This window comes from Ovis canadensis, chromosome 24, assembly GCF_042477335.2.
Source record: "Ovis canadensis isolate MfBH-ARS-UI-01 breed Bighorn chromosome 24, ARS-UI_OviCan_v2, whole genome shotgun sequence".
In the NCBI taxonomy this organism is placed as follows: domain Eukaryota; kingdom Metazoa; phylum Chordata; class Mammalia; order Artiodactyla; family Bovidae; genus Ovis; species Ovis canadensis.
In genome coordinates, this window is record NC_091268.1 from 34,093,613 (window position 1) to 34,117,222 (window position 23,610).

Below are 23,610 nucleotides of genomic sequence, written 5' to 3' on the forward strand. Positions count from 1 at the left end.
GAATTTGAACACAGACAGTCTGGCTTGAGTCTCTGTCCTTAGCCTATTCTACTTCTACAAACAATGATCAAAGGAGGCTAACCTCCAGTAATTTACATTCTAGATTTCTAAAACTGATAAGATACTTCCCAAATGTATTTTTGTTTGGTGTACTCAAAACACTTATCTTCTCTTTTAGCAGACTGTCACAAAACCTCAGTCTACCGAACTATTACAAAGGCTTACTTGGTTATTGCTTTCAGTCTTTATAAGCTTCCCTGGTGGCTCACTTGGTAAAGAGTCTGCCTACAACATGGGAGACCTAGGTTTAATCCCTGGGTGGGGAAGATCCCCTAGAGAAGGAAATGGCAACTCACTCCAGCATTCTTGCCTGGAGAATTCCATGGACAGAGGAGCCTGCTTGGGCTACAGTCCATGCGATCATAACAAGTTGGACACACTTTCAGTCTTTTGTTGTTGCTGCTTTTTATCAAGAGAAAGTGGGTTTTCTTTTTAATTGAACTTAAAAATCTTCTTTTAGGATTTCCTTGCAGTCCAGTGGTTAAGACTCCATGCTTCCACTACAGGGGGTGCGGGTTAGATCCCTGGTTAGGGAACTAAGGTTCTACATGCCTCATGGTATGGTCAAAAAAGTAAAAACAAAACAAAAACTTTCTGTTCCTCCAAGAAAGCCAGAGCCTAATGGGCCATCACAAAACGTTCCATCTCATTTCCTCTTACCCGGCATTCAGTTTCTATTGGTTTGACAAATGGAGAGCCACACATGGTCTGGGTTTTTATCACGTGATCATCAAGTAACAGTTGAATGTCATCAACTGCACACAAGATGCTTGTATCCTGCAAATAAAAATGACCCACCCTGTTAAAATCAGACCCCTTTCCCACAACTTCATACTGATCCCCAAAGGACTCACTGCTCAGATCTCCACCTCTGTGGGACACTATGTCTTATAGGAGAGAGAGTTTTCTATTTTCTACTTTGAAAATATTCTTAAAGACTTTTATACCTCCTTTGCAGTTATCAAATGTGGTCCAAACCTAGATCTGCAACTAGTATCTGCTGTCTGGAGGAGAAAGAGTTCTGTCCTCTTCTCTGTGTTTCTGATTTTCTGTTCACTTGCTTTCCTGGCTCCCTAAGGTAGAATCAACTGCTAATCTGCATAGATTAGGTTTGATTCTGAAACCATGTCCCCAGGGCACTACAGCAAACTCACAGCAAATAACTTCAGTTACGCAGCAGGGCCTAGAGGGAACTATCCCACATTGAGGGTCAGGAAGGGTAGCAGTGAGGAGATACCCTTCGTCCAAGGTAAGGAGCAGCGGCTGCGCTTTGCTGGAGCAGCATGAAGAGATACCCCACGCCCAAGGTAACAGAAACCCAAGTAAGATGGTAGGTGTTGCAAGAGGGCATCAGAGGGCAGACACACTGAAACCATACTCACAGAAAACTAGTCAAACTAATCACACTAGGACCACAGCCTTGTCTAACTCAATGAAACCAAGCCATGCCCATGAGGGCATCCAAGACGGGCAGGTCATGGTGGAGAAGTCTGACAGAATGTGGTCCACTGGAGAAGGGAATGGCAAACCACTTCAGTATTCTTGCCTTGAGAACCCCATGAACAGTATGAAAAGGCAAAATGATAGGATACTGAATGAAGACCTCCCCAGGTCAGTAGCTGTCCAATATTCTACTGGAGATCAGTGGAGAAATAACTCCAGAAAGAAAGAAGGGATGGAGCCAAAGCAAAAACAATACACAGCTGTGGATGTGACTGGTAATAGAAAACAAAGTCCGATGCTGTAAAGAGCAATATTGCATAGGAACCTGGAATGTTAGGTCCATGAATCAAGGCAAATTGGAAGTGGTCAAATAAGAGATGGCGAGAGTGAACGTTGAAATTCTAGGAATCAGTGAACTCAAATGGACTGGAATGGGTCAATTTAACTCAGATGACCATTATATCTACTACCGCGGGCAGGAATCCCTCAAGAGATGGAGTAGCCATCATGGTCAACAAAAGAGTCCAAAATGTAGTACTTGGATGTAATCTCAAAAACAACAGAATGACCTCTGTTCGTTTCCAAGGCAAACCATTCAATATCACAGTTATCCAAGTCTATGCCCCAAACAGTAATGCTGAAGAAGCTGAAGTTGAATGGTTCTATGAAGACCTACAAGACCTTTTAGAACTAACACCTAAAACAGATGTCCTTTTCATTATAGGGGACTGGAATGCAAAAGCAGGAAGTCAAGAAACACCTGGAGTAACAGGCAAATTTGGCTTTGGAATGCAGAATGAAGCAGGGCAAAGACGAATAGAATTTTGCCAAGAAAATGCACTGGTCATAGCAAACACCCTCTTCCAACAACATAAGAGAAGACTCTACACATGGACATCACCAGATGGTCAACACCAAATTCAGATTGATTATATTCTTTGCAGCCAAAGATGGAGAAGCTCTATACAGTCAACAAAAACAAGACCAGGAAATGACTGTGGCTCAGATCATGAACTCCTTATTACCAAATACAGACTTAAATTGAAGAAAGTAGGGAAAACCGCTAGACCATTTAGGTATGACCTAAATCAAATCCCTTACGATTATACAGTGGAAGTGAGAAATAGATTTAAGGGCCTAGATCTGATAGATAGAGTGCCTGACGAACTATGGAATGAGGTTCGTGACATTGTACAGGGGACAGGGATCAAAACCATTCCCATGGAAAAGAAATGCAAAAAAGCAAAATGGCTGTCTGGGGACACCTTACAAATAGCTGTGAAAAGAAAAGAAGCAAAAAGCAAAGGAGAAAAGGAAAGATATAAACATCTGAATGCAGAGTTCCAAAGAATAGCAAGAAGAGATGAGAAAAACTTCTTTAGCGATCAATGCAAAGAAATAGAGGAAAACAACAGAATGGGAAAGACTAGAGATCTCTTCAAGAAAATTAGAGATACCAAGGGAACATTTCATGCAAAGATGGGCTTGATAAAGGACAGAAATGGTATGGACCTAACAGAAGCAGAAGATATTAAGAAGAGATGGCAAGAATACATGGAAGAACTGTATGAAAAAGACCTTTACGACCCGGATAATCACGATGGTGTGATCACTCATCTAGAGCCAGACATCTTGGAATGTGAAGTCAAGTGGGCCTTAGAAAGCATCAATACAAACAAAGCTAGTGGAGGTGATGGAATTCCAGTGGAGCTATTTCAAGTCATGAAAGATGATGCTGTGAAAGTGCTGCACTCAATATGCCAGCAAATTTGGAAAACTCAGCAGTGGCCACAGGACTGGAAAAGGTCAGTTTTCATTCCAATCCTAAAGAAAGGCAATGCCAAAGAATGCTCAAACTACCACACAGTTGCACTCATCTCACACACTAGTAAAGAAATGCTCAAAATTCTCCAAGCCAGGCTTCAACAATATGTGAACTGTGAACTTCCTGATGTTCAAGCTGGTTTTAGGAAAGGCAGAGGAACCAGAGATCAAATTGCCAACATCCGCTGGATCATGGAAAAAGCAAGAGAGTTCCAGAAAAACATATACTTCTGCTTTATTGGCTATGCCAAAGCCTTTGACTGTGTGGATCACAATAAACTGTGAAAAATTCTGAGAGAGATGGGAGTACAAGACCACCTGATCTGCCTCTTGAGAAACCTATATGCAGGTCAGGAAGCAACAGTTAGAACTGGACATAGAGCAACAGACTGGTTCCGAATAGGAAAAGGAGTGTGTCAAGGTTGTATATTGTCACCCTGCTTATTTAACTTCTATGCAGAGTACATCATGAGAAATGCTGGGCTGGAAGAAGCACAAGCTGGAATCAAGATTGCCAGGAGAAATATCAATAACCTCAGATATGCAGATGACACCACCCTTATGGCAGAAAGTGAAGAGGAACTCAAAAGCCTCTTGATGAAAGTGAAAGAGGAGAGTGAAAAAGTTGGCTTAAAGCTCAACATTCAGAAAACGAAGATCATGGCATCCGGTCTCATCACTTCATGGGAAATAGATGGGGAAACAGTAGAAACAATGTCACACTTTATTTTTGGGGGCTCCCAAATCCCTGCAGATGGTGACTGCAGCCATGAAATTAAAAGACGCTTACTCCTTGGAAGAAAAGTTATGACCAACCTAGATAGCATATTCAAAAGCAGAGACATTACTTTGCCGACTAAAGTCTGTCTAGTCAAGGCTTTGGTTTTTCCTGTGGTCATGTATGGATGTGAGAGTTGGACTGTAAAGAAGGCTGAGTGCCAAAGAATTGATGCTTTTGAAGTGTGGTGTTGGAGAAGACTCTTGAGAGTCCCTTGGACTGTAAGGAGATCCAACCAGTCCATTCTGAAGGAGATCAGCCCTGAGATTTCTTTGGAAGGAATGATGCTAGAGCTGAAACTCCAGTACTTTGGCCACCTCATGTGAAGAGTTGACTCATTCGAAAACACTCTGATGCTGGGAGGGATTGGGGGCAGGAGGAAAAGGGGACGACAGAGGATGAGATGGCTGGATGGCATCACGGACTCGATGGACGTGAGTCTGAGTGAACTCCAGGAGTTGGTGATGGACAGGGAGGCCTGGCGTGCTGCGATTCATGGAGTTGCAAAGAGTTGGACACGACTGGGCGACTGAACTGAACTGAACTGATTTTAAAATAAAATACAAATTATATGTACTTTTTTTCAGTTATTAAGTTGATGGGGTACAAATATTTAAGTTGTCTGAACTCAGTTACTTCATAAACAAAGCTGTTAAGTATTTCTTTTGGACTAGGGAGGGAACCATTTTAAAAGTAATCAGATAAGAACAGCACCATGAACCAAGAAAGTTTGGGACCTCTGACTCAATAATTATTTGGCATATTTTACTAGTGAGGGTTACTATGTCTTAAAAGTTAGTCCTTATAGATGGACTTTTCTTCTTGGGCCATGTGGCAAGCAAGCTGATAGGGGCTGTCCCCTGTGGTAGGTCTGGTCTTTCTCACTCTGTTTTCAATTCCTTCAGGCTTATATCTGGGTGGTTACTTTGGAGCTAGAATATATTTTCTCATCCACCTTTTACCAGTAGCTCTGTAGTGGGAGGTGTGTCCAGCTATTTAACAAAGTGGTACCTTGATTCTCACTCTGCTGTTGACCATTATCTATAGTTACTTCAATAAAAAACTCTGATGACTGGCCAGAAGCAACTGAGCTGTTATCAGGTTCCTCAACTTAACTCCTCAGTTCAGTTCAGTCACTCAGTCCTGTCCGACTCTTTGCGACCCTATGAATCGCAGCATGCCAGGCCTCCCTGTCCATCACCAATTCCCAGAGTTCACAAGACTCATGTCCATCGAGTCAGTGATGCCATCCAGCCATCTCATCCTCTACTGTCCCCTTCTCTTCCTGTCCCAAATCCCTCCCAGCATCAGAGTCTTTCCCAATGAGTCAACTCTTCATGTGAGGTGGCCAAAGTACTGGAGTTTCAGCTCTAGCATCAGTCCTTCCAGAGAAATCCCAGGGCTGATCTCCTTCAGAATGGACTGGTTGGATCTCCTTACAGTCCAAGGGACTCTCAAGAGTCTTCTCCAACACCACAGTTCAAAAGCATCAATTCTTTGGCACTCAGCCTTCTTCACAGTCCAACTCTCACACCCATACATGACCACTGGAAAAACCAAAGCCTTGACTAGACGGACCTTTGTTGGCAAAGTAATATCTCTGCTTTTGAATATGCTATCTAGGTTGGTCATAACTTTTCTTCCAAGGAGTAAGCGTCTTTTAATTTCATGGCTGCAGTCACCATCTACAGGGATTTTGAAGCCCCCCAAAAATAAAGTCTGACACTGTTTCCCCTCTTTCCCCATCTATTTCCCATGAAGTGATGGGACCAGATGCCATGATCTTCGTTATCTGAATGTTGAGCTTTAAGCCAACTTTTTCACTCTCCTCTTTCACTTTCATCAAGAGGCTTTTGAGTTCCTCTTCACTTTCTGCCATAAGGGTGGTGTCATCTGCATATCTGAGGTTATTGATATTTCTCCTGGCAATCTTGATTCCAGCTTGTGCTTCTTCCAGTCCAGCGTTTCTCATGATGTACTCTGCATAGAAGTTAAATAAGCAGGGTGACAATATACAACCTTGACACACTCCTTTTCCTATTCGGAACCAGTCTGTTGCTCTACGTCCAGTTCTAACTGTTGCTTCCTGACCTGCATATAGGTTTCTCAAGAGGCAGATCAGGTGGTCTCGTATTCCCATCTCTTTCAGAATTTTCCGCAATTTATTGTGATCCACACAGGCAAAGGCTTTGGCATAGCCAATGAAGCAGAAGTAGATGTTTTTCTGGAACTCTCTTGCTTTTTCCATGATCCAGCGGATGTTGGCAATTTGATCTCTGGTTCCTCTGCCTTTTCTAAAACCAGCTGGAACATCTGGAAGTTCACGGTTCATGTATTGCTAAAGCCTGGCTTGGAGAATTTTGAGCATTTCTTTACTAGCGTGTGAGATGAGTGCAACTGTGTGGTAGTTTGAGCATTCTTTGGCATTGCCTTTCTTTGGGATTGGAATGAAAACTGACCTTTTCCAGTCCTGTGGCCACTGCAGAGTTTTCCAAATTCGCTGGCATATTGAGTGCAGCACTTTCACAGCATCATCTTTCATGACTTGAAATAGCTCCACTGGGATTCCATTACCTCCACTAGCTTTGTTTGTATTGATGCTTTCTAAGGCCCACTTAACTTCACATTCCAGGATGTCTGGCTCTATGTGAGTGATCACACCATCTTGATTATCTGGGTCATGAAGATCTTTTTTGTACAGTTCTTTTGAATATTCTTGCCACCTCTTCTTAATATCTTCTGCTTCTGTCAGGTCCATACCATTTCTGTCCTTTATTGAGCCCATCTTTGCATGAAATTTACTCTTAGTATCTCTAATTTTCTTGTACAGGAGGCAGGGATCAAGACCATCCCCAAGAAAAAGAAATGCAAAAAGGCAAAATGGCTGTCTGAGGAGGCCTTACAAATAGCTGAGAAAAGAAGAGAAGTGAAAAGCAAAGGAGAAAAGGAAAGATATAAGCATCTGAATGCAGAGTTCCAAAGAATAGCAAGGAGAATAAGAAAAAAGTCAGGGGTGCCTTAAAAACACAGAATTCCAGGCCAGAGTGATGTTGTGATTTATAGTAAGACAGATATTTGGCCTCTGTCCCTGTTGTTTGCACAGCTTCTAAAACCCTTGGAATTTCCTAAGGGATGACAGAGATTTTGTTTGCTTAATGAGGTGGCTTTTGTACCACACCTAAGGTGGGGAGTTGGTTGTCAGGAGAGTCAGGAGAGTGGTTAGAGGGTTGGAACTTTTAGTCCACCAACTTGTCTCCTGGCAGGGGAATGGGGATGGAGACTGAGTTCAACTACCAATGGCCAATGATTTAGTCAATTATGCAAAGTAATGAAGCCTTTATAGAAACTCAAAAGGAGGGTAGTCAGAGAGCTTCTGAGTTGGTGAACATGAGATCTAGGTGAGTGGCATGCTCAAAGAGAGCATGGAAGTGCCATACCACTTTCCCATACCTTGCCCAAGGCATTCCATCTGGCTGCTCCTGGGTCCCATGTCCTATAATAATCCAGTGATCTATTAAGTAAACTGTTTCTGAGTTCTAACAAATTAAATCAACCCAAGGAGGGACCTCCAATCTATAGCTGGTTGGTCAGAAGCATGATAACCTGGGCTTGAGACTGGCATCTGAAGTCAGGGGTGAGGGGAACTGGCAGTCTTGTAGTCTTAACCTATGGAATCTCTGGGTAGATAGTGTCTACTTACAATTGAATTGAATTGTAAGGCACCCAGCTGGTGTCATATCCAGCATGGTAGTGTGGAAACCCTCCCCAGCCACCCTCAACACATGCACATTGGAATTGAGTGACCAGAAAGAGTACCAGGGTTGAGATGCACTGCTTCAAGAGCCGATGCCCTGCATGATATGAGTTTCTGCCTGTTGCCTCACCCAAGCAGCAAGCTCTCCTTCTCATGGCCCACCCCAAGAACAAGCCAGCATCTGAAGATGGCTGAGCAAACCGTGCAGGTTTATGTGAAAAGAAAGTGTACAGCCTTGCTCTTCAAAATGTGGTCCAGAGACCACAGCTTCAGTGTTACTTGGGAGCTTGCTGGAATTGCAGAACCTCGGGACCCAGCTTAAACTTGCTGGATCAGAACCTCCACTTTAGAAAGACTCTCAGGTGATTCCTGCACTTAATAACACTTGAGAAGTGCTGAGCACTGTCTACCTCAGTTATATTTCTGAGGGACCTGGGGTGCCTTCCCTGGGGGATGCTAATTCAGGAGGCTGTTCAGCTCCTTTTCAACAGAAAGCTTGTTGCTCTGAATTAAAAGGCTTTTCTCATTTGAAAATGCATCCCTCCATGGTGTCTGGAAGGAAGGCTGACTGGCACAGGAAGGCAGACAGGAGGAAACAATCTAATGCAACAGCATAGTGGTTATAGACAACAATATTGTATTAAAAATTTCAAAGCTGCTAAGACTAGACCTTAACTATCCTACCACAAAAAGGAAAGGATAGGTATGTGACATGATAGGGGTGTTAATGGTAATCATATTGGCTGGTGATCATAGTGTAATATGTGAAAGTATTAAATCAACACGTTATATACTTTAAGCTTACAAATGTTATATGTCAATTATGTATCAATAAAAAATTTTAAGACAGATTAGAGATCCTTCTTCCTGATTCGCTTGCAATTTTGAAATGAATCCCTTCTGTAATTTACTACATAATAAATGGGCTGCTCTCAGGGGATTGAACTGTTGGACTGAGACTCACAGTGTCCCTGTACTTCACAAAGTTGAACGTCATGTTAACCCAGTCTAACTTCATTTTCTCCAAGTTTTTCTCCAGAGAGTATTCCTTACTGGCAGCTGCACCGATGGGCTCCAGTCTAAAGAGGAAAGAGAGTGATAGTAACATCAACAGAGGAGGCATCAAAAATACATTAAAGGAGGAATTTCAGCTCAGCCATTAGAGAAATTTAAAAAGCCTTTAATTTTACAAGAAGTTTACCATCCTACTCTAACATTTACCAGTATCTCCAGTGTTTTGCAAGATTTCTTTACCCTTGGCACTGTTGACTTTTGGGGCTATATTAAAGGCTGAATTGTATCTCTCCAAAAATCATATTGAAGTCTTAACCTCCAGTGCCTCATAATGTGAATTACTCTGTTTGGACATAAATAGTTCTTTGCATGCTAAGTCACTTCAGTTGTGTCTGACTGTGTGACCCTATGGACTGCAGCTTGTCAGGCTCCTCTGTCCATGGGATTCTCCAGGCAAGAATACTGGAGTGGGTTGCCATGCCCTCCTCCAGGAAATCTTCCTGACCCAGGGATCGAACCCAGGTCTCTTATGTCTCCTGCATTGGCAGGTGGGTTCTTTACCACTTATTTCGAAAACCCAAATAAGTCTTTAAAGATGTAGTTAAATTAAAATGAGGTCATTAAAGTGGGTCCAATCCGATATGGCTGGTATCATTTTTTAAAAAAAGTATTTATTTATTTAGCTGTGCTGGGTCTTTAGTTGTGGCATGTGGGATCTTAGTTCTCCAACCACGGATTGAACCTGGGCCTCCTGCATTGGGAGTGCAAAGTGTTAGCCACTGGACCAATGACTGGTATCTTTATTAGAAGAGGAGATTAAGATACATACATAGAGGGAAGACCACATGAGGACACAGGGAGAAGGCAGTCATTTGCAAGGAGAGAGGCCTTGGAAGAAACCAAATCCCAGCCCTCAGTCCCTATCCCCTGCTCCCACCCCCAAGAAAAACCCCCTTGACCTTAGACTTCAAACCTACAATTGTGAGCAAGTACATTTGTGTTGTTTAAGCCAATCAGACTATGGTATTTGTTACAGCAGCACTAGAAAACTAATACAAGGAGGTAATTTTTTGTTGTGAGCAGCTGTCCTGTGCACTGCAGGATGTTTAGTAGCATCCTTGCCCTCAACCCACTAGATGCCAGTGGCTGACTCCCCTAGTCCTCACCCCTTGCCAGTTGCACCAACCAAAAATGTCTCCAGGTGTTGCCAACTATCCCCTCGGAGTGGACATCCCCAGTTGAGAACCACTATTTTAAGCATTAAAACAAAACCTTTTTTCCATTTTCATTTACTCCTTATTATTCCTATTTACTTCAGAATTATTGGGCTTCCCAGGTGGTATGAGTGGTAAACACCCTGCCTGCCAGTGCAGACTTAAGAGACGCAGGTTTGATTTATTATTTACTTCTTATTCAGATCTTAGAACTTCCGTTAATTTATATGATGGCTTTTTCTCCACTTTCTGTCCATACTTTTGAAAAACATATCTGATATTTTCCTGATGCATTGGGCCCGTCCATGGAACAGCCCCTCTAGAGGTTCCATAGAAAGAGAGACATAGTGAGAGAAGGGGAAGATAGATTCCTTTCTTCTTCTTTCTGCAGGAGAGCTAAATCCAGGTGTGACTGAAGAACTAGATACCAGTTCTTCTGACTCCTAATCCAGCGTTTCTTTCTCCCCAACAATGTGCTTTCTGCCCTATCAGAGGAGCAACAGAATTGCTCACATGTGGTCAGCCAAACAGGACAACTGAATTGAGCTGAAAACCCAAATTTGGCCTCACAGAGGGAAGTAGAAGAGGCATGATAACGCCAGATGAACACCTCAGCAGCACGGCCACCATCCTAAATGTGACCTTCTCAGGAGACAACTAAATCGAGTGAGCACAGAGAATAATAAAGGCAGGTGTCAACCTAGATGAGTATGAGACAAATAGGCTGGATGTGTGGCTGTGACTAAGTCACTTGACAGGCCTTCAGTCCCCATTTGCCCATATCAAGGGTTTTGGTATAATTAAATAAGACAAAATGCTTGGAAATGTGCCTTATGACTTATGATTATGCAGATAATTGCAGGAGAGGATTAATAAGGTTGGGAGTCCGTGAAGTATATCAAATTGACCTTATCCAAATGCACTGTTAGTCATTCAGCCATGTCTGACTCTTTGTGACCCCATGGACTGTAGCCTGCCAGGCTCCTCTGTTCATGGATTTCTCCAGGCAAGAATACTGGAGTGGGTAGCCATTCCCTTCTCCAGGAGATCTTCCCAACTCAGAGATCAAATCTGGGTCTCCAGCACTGCAGATTCTTTTACTGTCTGAGCCACCAGGGAAGCCCCCTAACTAACTGTGGGCTGTGATAAAACTACCTTAACTACAGAGAGTGGGCTATAGAGGGCACCATACCTCACTAATAGGTGGTAGCTGAGAACTTAAAAATTAAGTCAGTTCGGGTTACATGCCTTATCTCATAATCCTCACAATAACTCTTGATCACCTAGCTACTATTATTATTTCTATTTTACAGATAAGGAGATTGGGCACACAGAGGTTAACAACTTGGCCAAGGCATCACCACTTCTGGATTTGTCACAACTGAGCACGGTGGCAAGAAGCGTGGCAGTATGCTCTGTATTTGCTCACCCTCTGTCTCCAAACATGGGTTTATCTTTCAAGGCAGTAAACAGTAACAGTTAAGGCTCTGAAGTCAGCTAGCCTGGGCTCAGGTCTTGGTTCTTGTGACCTCTGGATAGTTACTTAATTTCTCTAATCAATTTATTTTCTCATCTGTAAAACGTGACTAAAATTACCTAGAATATTAGGTTGTTGTGATGGATAAGTTGGCTAATGCATATAAAATACTCAGTGCAGCATAATTGTTCTATAGCTGCTATTTCTTGGGAACATCTTACTGGGGAAAATGAGGCCCTTAAATAAAATTACATAAACCTGGTAAAAATGATGTGTCCAATCCCAAAGAAAGGCAATGCCAAAGAATGCTCAAACTACCACACAATTGCACTCATCTCACATGCTAGTAAATGCTTAAAATTCTCCATGCCAGGCTTCAGCAATACGTGAATCGTGAACTTCCAGATGTTCAAGCTGGTTTTAGAAAAGGCAGAGGAACCAGAGATCAAATTGCCAACATCCACTGGATCATGGAAAAAGCAAGAGAGTTCCAGAAAAACATCTATTTGTGCTTTATTGACTATTCCAAAGCCTTTGACTGTGTGGATCACAATAAACTGTGGAAATTTCTGAAGGAGATGGGAATACCAGACCACCTGACCTGCCTCTTGAGAAACCTATATGCAGGTCAGGAAGCAAGAATTAGAACTGGACATGGAACAACAGACTGGTTCCAAATAGGAAAAGGAGTATGTCAAGGCTGTATATTGTCACCCAGCTTATTTAACTTTTATGTAGAGTACATCATGAGAAATGCTGGGCTGGAAAGAGCACAAGCTGGAGTCAAGATTGCTGGGAGAAATATCAATAACCTCAGATATGCAGCTGATACCACCCTTATGGCAGAAAGTGAAGAGGAAGTCAAAAGCCTCTTGATGAAAGTGAAAGAAGAGAGTAAAAAAGTTGGCTTAAAGCTCAACATTCAGAAAATGAAGATCATGGCATCTGGTCCCATCACGTCATGGCAAATAGATGGATAAACAAGAGAAACAGTGACAGAACTTTAGTTTCATGGGCTCTAAAATCACTGCAGATGGTGACTGCACCTATGAAATTAAGAGATATTTGCTCCTTGGAAGAAAAACTATGATGAACCTATACAGTGATTTAAAAAGCAGAGACATCACTGTGCTGACGAAGGTCCATCTAGTCAAAGCTATGATTTTTCCAGTAGCCCTGTATGGATATGAGAGTTGGACCATACAAAAGGCTGAGCATTGAAGAATTGATACTTTCTAGTTGTGGTGCTGGAGAAGACTCTGGAGGTTCCCTTGGAAAGCAAGGAGATCCAACCAGTCAATGAATATTCATTATTCATTGGAAAGGAAATCAGTCCTGAATATTCATTAGAAGGATTGATACTAAAGCTGAAGCTCCAATACTTTGGCTACCTGATGCAAAGAGCTGATTCATTGGCAAAGACCCTGATGCTGGGGAAGATTGAAGGCAAGAGATGAAGTAGGTGACAGAGGATGAGATAGTTGGATGGCATCACTGACTCAATGGACATGGGTTTGAGCAAACTCTGGGAGACAGTGGAGGACAGGGAAGCCTGGCATGCTACAGTCCATGGGTTCGCAAAGAGTCAGACATGATTGAGCGACTGAACAACAATAACAATAAGTCCAAAATATTATAATTTCAACAGATAATCACTATTTAAAATAAGTATTTTGCCTTTTTTCTTAATAAATCTTTGAAGTCCAGCCTATATTTATACACTCAGCACATCAAATTCAGAATAGCTACATTTTAAAGGATGAGAGGCCACATGTACCAAGCTGCTCCTGTACTGCACAACACTGACCTGGAGGATTTGTTAAAACACAGATTGCAGTGCTCACCCCCTGAATTTCTGATTGAACAAATTGGGGTGGTGCCTGAGAATGTGCATTTCTAACAAGTTTGCTGGTGATGCTGATGCAGCTGGACTGGGATCACAGTCTGAGAACCATGTGTGTTTAGTGAGCCCAAACCCAGCTGCCTAATGGGGTCTTTAGTCTCAGGAACACATCTTCCCATCCATCACCCTGAAGGAAGTATGGAAAAGCAAACAGGGTTCTGAGAATCTCTGGTCATAAAAACAGCAGTTTCAATAGTACAAATTCTCACATGCAAACTCTAGGGGCATTTGGAGAATGAGAGAAAGCAAGTGAAGAGATCTCTCATTTGACCATATTTCATTTAGCTCAGAGAGCCCCTCCTGTTTGTTGCTGTTGTTTAACAAGGAGGAAACTGAGGCCCAGAAAAGTGCTATGGTCTTGCCCAAAGTCTAGCTGGACTTGGAGCTCAGGTTCAAAGAACTCTTTAAAATTTTTTATTTTTGAAATAGAATCTCTAACTCAATTTTCTAGTCATAATCTGACATCAACTCTGCAACTGGAGGGACTTCCCTAGGTGGTCCAGTGGCTAAGACTCTGCGCTCCCAATGCAAGGGGCTGGGTTCAATGTCTGGTCAGGGAACTAGATCCCACATGCTGCAACTAAAGATCCCACATGCCACAATGAAGATCAAAGATCCTGCAACTAAGACCTGACACAGCCAAATAAATAAATATTAAACAAAAAACAGAAACTCCACAGCTGGAGATGAAAGCTTCACCAGCTGCTGCTGCTGCTGCTGCTGCTGCTGCTAAGTCACTTCAGTCGTGTCCGACTCTGTGTGACCCCATAGACGGCAGCCCACCAGGCTCCCCCGTCCCTGGGATTCTCCAGGCAAGAACACTGGAGTGGGTTGCTAGTCAGCTGAAATAGAGGTTATCCTAAACCAAAATGAGAAATGTGGCTTGCTATATGGCCATTCAGTCACACAAGTATAGGAAATTACAGATACCTTGACCAAAAACTTTCTGAAAGGAGAAGTCTTACTTTTCAATGAATTTGCCAAATCCAAATTCCAGCATATTTGAGAGACAAGTCGTTTCAGTGGGCTTTATTTCATAGCCGACAATCTCACTGATCTGCAAAGAGAAAAAAACAAGTGTGCGTTGTCCAAATTAGTGTTGTTCAGTAGACTTCTTGTGATGACTGAAATGTTCTATAGCTGTGCAGGAGCCACCAGTCACATTCAGCTGGTGAGCCCTGAGATGGTGGCTAATATGATTGAGGAACTGATTTTCAAATTTTATTTAATTTTAATTATTTATGTTTAAATAGCTGAGTGTAGCAAGTGGCTAACGAACTGGACAGTGCAGGTCTAAGGATCTGGGAGGCAGCCTAGGTAGGGCCCAGCCTGCACTGTGTCTGGTTTACTGGGGGTTGTTCTCCCACCAGAACTTGGCATAATGCAAACATGTGGGCACCTTACGGGTCCCACACTACCTAACAGTCCTCACAACTAGGTCCAGTTTTGTGCTCTCAGGTGGTGAACCAGGGCAAAATGTGGTTTATGCTCAGAAGCTGCTGGATGTGCTGAATCAAATGAGGAAGTCATGAGGACATGGGACAGGCAGATTCCCAGATTCTGTGATCTGGGGGTGCTGGGAAAGAGGAAAATCTTCCTTCCAACTCAGTGTACTAACTGGTTGGAAATGTTAGCACTTGTTATGACCATTCCTTTGGTGTAAATATTACCCAACTTTATCTTTTAAGTGAAAATATCCCCGTGAACAGTCTTTGATGAAGTCTATGATGGCTTTTGAGCCCTTTTATAGGGATTGAGAGATCTGGGCAGCATGAGGGTTATGTGTGCTCAAGAAGAGCATGCGGGTTGGGGGAATGAAGCTCTGTAAAAAACCTTCCCTATTGCCCAGTTTTGTATCAGTCCAGCTCCAGTAGGACTAAAGAATATCAGAACAGGAAGGGATATGAAAGTTGCATCACGTTCTGTCTTATTCAGCCCTGTGTCCCTGGGGCCTGGAATGTAGCATCAATAAGCACTTGTGGAGTGAAAGCAATTCACACAGCTTCCAATCTGGGTTCTGAGATCACCTGGAGGACCACCGAGGTAACGGAAATAACAAAAGTGATATTACTGCAGGCCTACTATGTGATAGGCACTGTTGTAAGAGCTTTACGTACTTCCTTCATTCTCTCAACAAGGTGAGGAAGGTACTAATACATTATTATTCCCATTTTACATAAAAGGAAACTGAGACAAAGAAATTAAGTATCTTGTTTATGACCATTTGGCTAATAGATCATAATAATAGATCATAATAGCCATTTCAGAATTGGGACTTGGATCTAATTCTGATGCCAAATCTCTCATCCACCATACATTAGTGTTTCCTATAGGTCTTCTAGGTATAGTTGTACAGATTATATACTGCATAACTCTAGAAAGCACAATTCAAACTGTAGGGCACAAAAATAGCATTCCCTCAAGAACAAACCGCACAATTGTTTCTGGTGGCTCTGGGCTCTCATTTATTCTCTAATTCTGCAAGTATGACTTTAGAATAACACATTATCTCTAGGGTTAAATGACATAACTGTGTAAAGCACTTGGCATAGCACTTGGCCTGTGAAAGACTCAGAGATTTGTAGTTTTATTTTTAAATTGCTTTGTTAATTATACAGATTAAAAAGGTATCTGGTTTTCTAACTCTAAGAGCTGAAGTTATACTATCCAATATGTAGCCACTAACCCCCTGCAGTTTTTGAGAACTTGAAATGCAACTAATTCATATTGAAACGTGCTGGAATTTTGTAAAAGCATGCCATATTTCAAAGAGAGATCACATTAACATTTTTATATTGATTATCTATTGAACTGATAATGTTTTAGACATGTTTGGTTAAACATATTCACAATTTATTTCACCTGTTTTTACTTTTAAAAATGTGGCTACTAGAAACTTTAAAATTACATGCATGCTTATTATTTCCACTGGGCAGCAGCATCCTAGAGAGTCAGCTTTGGTACATATCAGTGCAGCATTACCTGTTCTATCCTGTTTTAAACCGCAGTAGCAATAAATTCTATGTTTCAAACATGGAGACTAGACTTTCTTGCTCAAGTTCTGGGAAACAGACAGAAATCTCAAAACAACCACCTCACAACCCTAGAAAATCCATTTTGTAGCCTTGAGAGCTACAGATGGTTAAGCCTATAGAACCCCCGCCAGAGCCAAATCTGTGAACAAGAATCTCCTGAGTTGGCACTGAGAATTAGAACTGAGAATGCGTCCTCTATGACCATGGAGACAATTTATTGTTCTTCAAAGCACTGTTGGGAAGATGAAATGAGAGAATCCACATAAAGTATATAACAGTATTCAGTACATAGTTGGTACTCAGTACACTTTAGCTATTATTGTTATTATTTTAATTCCAGCGAATTTCTCCCCCAGTCTGTCCATCTAAGTGGCTTATAAGCGAGAATTATTAACGTCTAGGAACGGTTGGGATTTTTAAAGTGCCCAACTATGAGAATACTATCACAGGGGAAGCAGCAGATGGAGAGAGGAAGGCTTTCTGAGCCTCCCCTGTAACACTGTTTAAATGCCATTGATGAGGATACTTTCTATAATGCCATCTCATGGAGAGAACTAGCACTGCTAGAGGGCATCTGGCTACCTCACTCTCTAAATGGGTCAAAGTTCTAGTCAGGTTAGGTCCACAGGGAGAGGCACCCCGTGAGTACCAAGTGAGGCAGCTATTCCCGTACAGATCTCTCTGCTGAGGCAGTTCAAGACCCAAAGTCTACTAGATGTCTTTGCTTTGTTCTTTAAGTCCTATGCTTATGTCTTGAATTTCAAAACTCCTAATAAGGGTGCTCTCAGACTGCTTCTAGAGAGAATGTCCCTGATCTTGTGCATGCTTTGCAGAGAGGGAGTTTCAGGGAGGGATCTGTGCATGGAGAGCCAGTCTCATCTCCGCCTCCACACAGAGCAACTCCCTGGTAGAAGATGTTTCAAGGCCATTGCTAGCTCTCGAATGTGATCATCATTTTAGAAACACAGTGAGTTTCCTTTTTTCTTATTAGTATTCACACCACATTTGTCACCTTGATTGCCTGTAAAAATCCCTCACACTAGATTGCTTGTAAAAATCCCATCGTTTTCAGGGAGAATAATTATTATTCTCATTTATGGACTCAAAAGGGCTGAAGAAAACAGTGCAAAATTATTTCTGAACATAGCCTGCTGGATGATGAAGCTGAAGTAGGAATCATTTGGCATCATTAGGAGCCCCCAGAAATAGACTTTCACTTTTGTGTAGCCTAGGTCAAGGAACAAATCCAGGCCCCTCTCATTGTAATTTGAGACCCTTATCATCTTTTGGGGCTCCCCAGGTGGTGCTAGTGGTAAAGAATTTGCCTGCCAATGCAGGAGACAAGAGAGACATGGGTTTGACTCCTGGGTCAGAAAGATCCCCCGCAGTAGGAAATGGCAACCCACTTCAGTATTCTTGCATGGAAAATTCCATGGACAAGGGAGCCTCGTGGGTTACAGTCTACTGGGCCCCAAAGAGTCAGACACAACTGAGCAACTGAGCACTATTGTCTTTAGGACCCTGAACAGCGAGGTGCTTAGGAAAGCAGATAAAGAGAGCTTTTGTGGCCACTGGCTGGACTAATACTCAACCACCAGCAATGGGGTCCCCAAAGAAAAGGATCAGCCTGTTCATGTGGAGAGGCAGGAAGGGTATCACCACCTTTACTCTCTTGGCCTCAAGTAGATTTTCCTTTCAGAAAGCAAAGTTTTGACCCATTAATGGTTCCTGCCTTCCAAAGGGCTATCAGGACCAGAAATGGGCTGGGCTGGTGGGGTGGGCAGTGACAAGGACCTGCTGCCAGTGCCGGTCTTTCATTCCTGGGTTGCAGGAAATGGTGAGGATAGGGATGTGCTGCTTGAATTTATCAATCTTGATTTTCACATTCTCTGCTAAGCGCCTAGGTGCAGGCATGTCCGCTAAGGTCTTGGTCAATTTGTATATTGTCCTCCACATATTCCCTATTTCTTCTGCAATTTCCTCAGCATTCAGTAAAAAGAGGGGTCCTGAAATAGAAAAGATGGGGTGGGAGAAAGGTCAGATCACCAAATAGTGTTAATCACACATACCTTAATTCTCTGAATTTATAATTATGTCTATGGTATGACACTGTTAACAAGCACAAGCTTTGGAGTTGGTCTGAAACCTCTACCTAACCAGTGAAGCCTTGGGCATACTAATTGAACTTTTCTAAGCCTCAGTAGCCTGACCTGGGACACAGGGATAATAATGGGTACCTAGGTGGGTAGCTGTAAAAATTATATGAGACAAATAAAGTGGCTAATATAATGCCTGGCATAGAATGTTAGTATGGAAGCAATTGTTAGAGTTAAGTTGTAGATCCTATTACAGAAGTATCAAAAGGTGTTCCACAAATGCTGTGAAATATTAACAATTGGAGAACGTGGGTGAATAGGAACATGGGAGTTAATTGTACAGTTCTGAGAGATTTTATGCAAGGTTGAATATTAAAAATAGATATTCTTTAAAGCAGAAAATGACATCTCATTAAAAAAAACTTTGCCAAAACATTCATTTTCTTTTTTTCTTTCCCAGATATCTTTTAACATTTGGGTTTCACATTCAGTCTTCCCATGCTGCTGCTTTCTTCTCCTTTTATATTTCAAATTAGTATTAACTCTTATATTATGATGTTGCTAATTAACTCAAAAACACTTTTCTTTCAGGGCTGCTGAGACTAAAAATAAACTTATTCATATAACTTCATTAATAAATAACATACTTTATCAGCCCACACAATTTTGTTAAGAACTAGAATATTAAAATTTTTTTCAAAGAAGGAAAAATATGCACATTTCTTTATATATATATAAAGATACAATATATAAAAAGAATCATATACCATGTTTAAGTGAAGTTTATCAGCAGAATGCAAGGTTGATTTAATATTTGAAAATCAAGCAATATAATACATGATACTAACAGTCAAAAGAAGGAAAATCACATGACAATGTAAATTGAAGCAGAAAAAGCATTTGACAAAGTCCAATATCCATTCATGATAAAAATCCTTAAACAAACTAGGAATAGAAGAGAATGTCCATAGCCTGATACAGAGCATGTATGAAAACCTACACTATCATTATATTTTTATACATATTAAGTATATACAGCTTTTTATATGTCATTCAGACTACAGAAAAGTGGTTTTGTTCGTGTTTGGGAACGCATGTAAGAATTAAAGATTTTAAAATTAAAAAAAAAAGTGGTTTAAAAACATAAAAGCGAAAAACCCATTACACTTAATGGTGAAAGATGGAATACTTTCTCCCTAATATTGGAACTGAGGCAAGAATTTTTATTCTCATAACTTAATAACAGAAAAGATAGTTAGAAAAATCCCCCAATACTTAGGAAATTAAACCATATACTTCTAAATAACACATGGTCAAAAAAGAAATATCAACAGAAATTTTAAAATATTTTGAGGTAAATGAAAATAAAAATTAACATCAAAAGTTGTGAGATGTCACAACCCTTATAATATTCAGTGAAAAGGCTTCCCACTAAAATCTGGAACAAGACAAAGATGTCCATTTTTACCACCTTAATGCAGTATAACATTAGAAGTCCTAGGCATAGCAATCAGACAAGAAAAATAAAAATGAAAGGTATCCAGATTGAAAGGGAAGAAGTAAAACTGTCATTATATGCAGATGACATGATACGCTATATAAAAAGGCCTAAAGATTCCACACAAAAGCTACTAGAACTGAAAAATGAATTCAGCAAGGTAGCAGGATACAAGATTAACATATAGAAATTGGTCGCATTTCTTTATACTAACAATGAAATATCAGGAAAGAAATATTAAAATCTTTTAAAATCTCATCCAAAAAATAAAATAAAATATGTAGGAATAAACCTGAGCAAGAAGGTGAAAGACTAAGAACTACAAAACATTCATAAAGGAAACTGAAGATGATTCAAAGAAATGGACATTTATCCCATGCTCTTGGACTGAAAGAAGCTAAAATGGCCATACTATCCAAAGCAATCTATAGATTAAACATGATTTCTATCAAAGTACCCATGACCTTTTATCCCCACAGAACTACAACAAACAATACTAAAATTTATATAGAACCATAAAAGACTCAGAATTGGTAAAGAAATCCAGAGGAAAAGGAATAAGGTGGGACTCATAACCCTTCCAGACTACAGACAATACTACAAAGTTACTGTAATGAAAAGAGCATGATTATTGGCACAGAAATGACATGGATCAATGGAACATAACAGAGATCTTAGAAATAAACCCATACAGCTATGGTCAATTAACACAGCAAGAATGTCCCCTCTCACCACTCCTTTTTCAACATCATTATGTGGTAGTTCTAGATAATACAGTAAGACAAGACAGGAAATAAAAGGATACAGATTGGGAAAGAAGACACAAAACTTTAATTGCATATGACACTATCATGTACATAGAAAATAGGAAAGAATCAATAACAAACAGAAATCTCCGGAAAGTAATTCACAGCTACAGCAAAGTTGCAGGGTACATGGTTAATACACAAAAATTAATTGCTTTCCTATATGTTATTAACAAACAGTGTGGACTGGAAATTAAAAACATATCCATTTACATTCAGTTCAGTTCAGTTCAGTTGCTCAGTCGTGTCCAACTCTTTGCGACCCCATGAACTGCAGCACGCCAGGCCTCCCTTTCTATCACCAACTCCCGGAGTTCACTCAGACTCATGTCCATCGAGTCAGCACCCTCCAAAATTGAAACACTTAGGCATAAACCTAACAAAATTTGTACATTGTCCGTATAAGGAAAACTATAGAACTCTAATGAAAGAAATTAAGGAAGAAGGAAATAAGTGCAGAAAAAAATTACTACTCATGTATAGGAAAATTCAATGTTGTCAAGATGTCAGTTCTTCCCCGCTGGATCTATGGATTCAGCACAATCCCAATCAAAATACCAACAAGTTTTTTTTGTAGATACTGACAAAACTGATTCTAAAGTTTATGTGGAGACAGCAAAGACCCAGAATAGCCAATATAATATTAAAGGAGAAATGTAAAGTTGGGGGACTGTCATTATCCAGCTTCAAAACTTACCATACAGCTATGATAATCAAGTGTATTTTGGGTAAAAGAAGAGACAAATAGGTCAGTGGAACAAAATAGAGAGCCCAGAAATAAGGCCCACCATAGTCACCTAATCTTTCACAAAGAAGCAAAGGGAATAAAAAAGAGAGCGAAACTTTTCAGCAAATAGTTTTAGAATAACTAGATATCCACATGCAAAAACTAATGTAGATGCAAAGTATACAGCCTTGACACAAATTAATAAAAATGGATCATGGACTTAAATGTAAAATGCAAAACTATAAAAATTCTAGGAGATACACAGCAGAGATCCATAGCAGAAAAATCTAGAGGACCTTGGGTTTGGTGCTAACTTCTTAGATACAAAACTAAAGGCATGATCTATGAAAGAAATGACAAACTAAACTTTATTAAAATTAAAATCTGCTTTGTGAAAGACACTGTAAAAAGATTGAAAAGATAAGCCAAAGATTAGTAGAAAAAAACTGCAAAACATATATCTGATAAATGATTGCTGTCTGAAATATACAAAGAACTCTAAAACTTGACAGTGAGAAAACAAAATTAATTTTAAAATAGGTTAAAAAAATGCTGCCAAATCCCAATTGTTTTAATATACACAACAAAATTTAAATACATGTATCATAGCTTTATATAAAATATATGTATAAAATATACATCATAACTCTTAAAGAACTGGGAATACCAGACTACCTTACTTATCTCTTGAGAAACTTGTATGCAGGAAAAGAAGCAACAGTCAAAGCCAGACATGGAACAATGGACTGGTTCAAAATTAGGAAAGGAGTATGTCAAGGCTATATATTGTCACCCTGTTTAGTACATCATGTGAAATCCCAGGCTGGATGAAGCTGGAATCAGGATCACCAGGAGAAGTATCAATAACCTTAGATATGTAGATGACACCACTCTAATGGCAGAAAGTGAAGAGGAACTAAAGAGCTTCATGATGAGGGTGAAAGAGGAGCATGAAAAAGGTGGCTTTAAACTCAACATTCAAAAACCTAAAATCATGGCATCCAGTCTTATCACTTCATGGCAAACAGATGGGGAAAAAGTGGAAGCAGTGACAGATTTTACTTTCTTGGACTCCAGAAATCACTGCAGATGGTGACTATACCTGTGAACTTAAAAAGATGCTTGCTCCTTCAAAGAAAAGCTATGACAAACCTAGACAGTGTATGAAAAAGTAGAGATATCATTTTGCTGACAAAAGTCCATATAGCCAAAACTATGGTTTTTCCAATCACATACAGATGTGAGAGTTGGACCATAAGGAAGGCTGAGCACTGAAGAATTAATGCCTTTGAATTGTGGTGCTAGAGAAGACTCTTGAGAGTCCCTTGGACTACAAGGAGATCAAACCAGTCAATCCTAAAGGAAATCAATTCTAAATATTCATTGGAAGGACTGATGCTGAAGCTGAAGCTCCAATATTTCGTCACCTAATGTGAAGAGCTGACTCACTGGAAAAGACCCTGATGCTGGGAAAGATTGAGGGCAGGAGGAGAAATGGGTGATAGAGGATGAGATGGTTGAATGGCATCACCAACTCAATGGACATGAGTTTGAACAAACTCTGGGAGATAGTGAAGGACAGGAAGTCTGGTGTGGAGCAGTTCAAGGGGTCACAAAGAGTGAGACATGACTTAGCAATTGAACAACAACAAATAAAAAGAAATACATGTAAATTTAACAAAACATGCTGAAACCTACAAAACATTGGCAAAACGAAGTCAAAGAAGATCAAAATAATTAGATGTGCAATGTCCATGGATTGGAAGATTTTGTGGTAAAGATATCAATTCTTTTCCAAATTGATCTCTAGATGTAATATATTTCCAATCACAATTCCAGCAGATTTCATATATAAATGAATAAGCTGATTCTAAAATTTTATACAAGAGATATAAAGACAAAGGTGCTGTAAAAGTTGGATTATAATTTGAAAAAGAAAGTGGAATTTATATGACAGTCTCAAAAAGACAAAGCTGTAGTA

General features: G+C 40.5%; 1 protein-coding gene across 1 annotated transcript in view; it reads right to left on the reverse strand.

Annotated features, from left to right (window-relative positions):
• DNAH3 (dynein axonemal heavy chain 3) overlaps window positions 1-23,610 on the reverse strand; it is a 234,734-nt gene that overhangs the window by 151,785 nt on the left and 59,339 nt on the right. Inside the window, 4 exon segments of the mRNA XM_069570315.1 lie at window positions 721-837; window positions 8,824-8,938; window positions 14,433-14,524; window positions 18,297-18,508. Of these exon segments, the coding sequence (XP_069426416.1) occupies window positions 721-837; window positions 8,824-8,938; window positions 14,433-14,524; window positions 18,297-18,508 (536 nt within the window).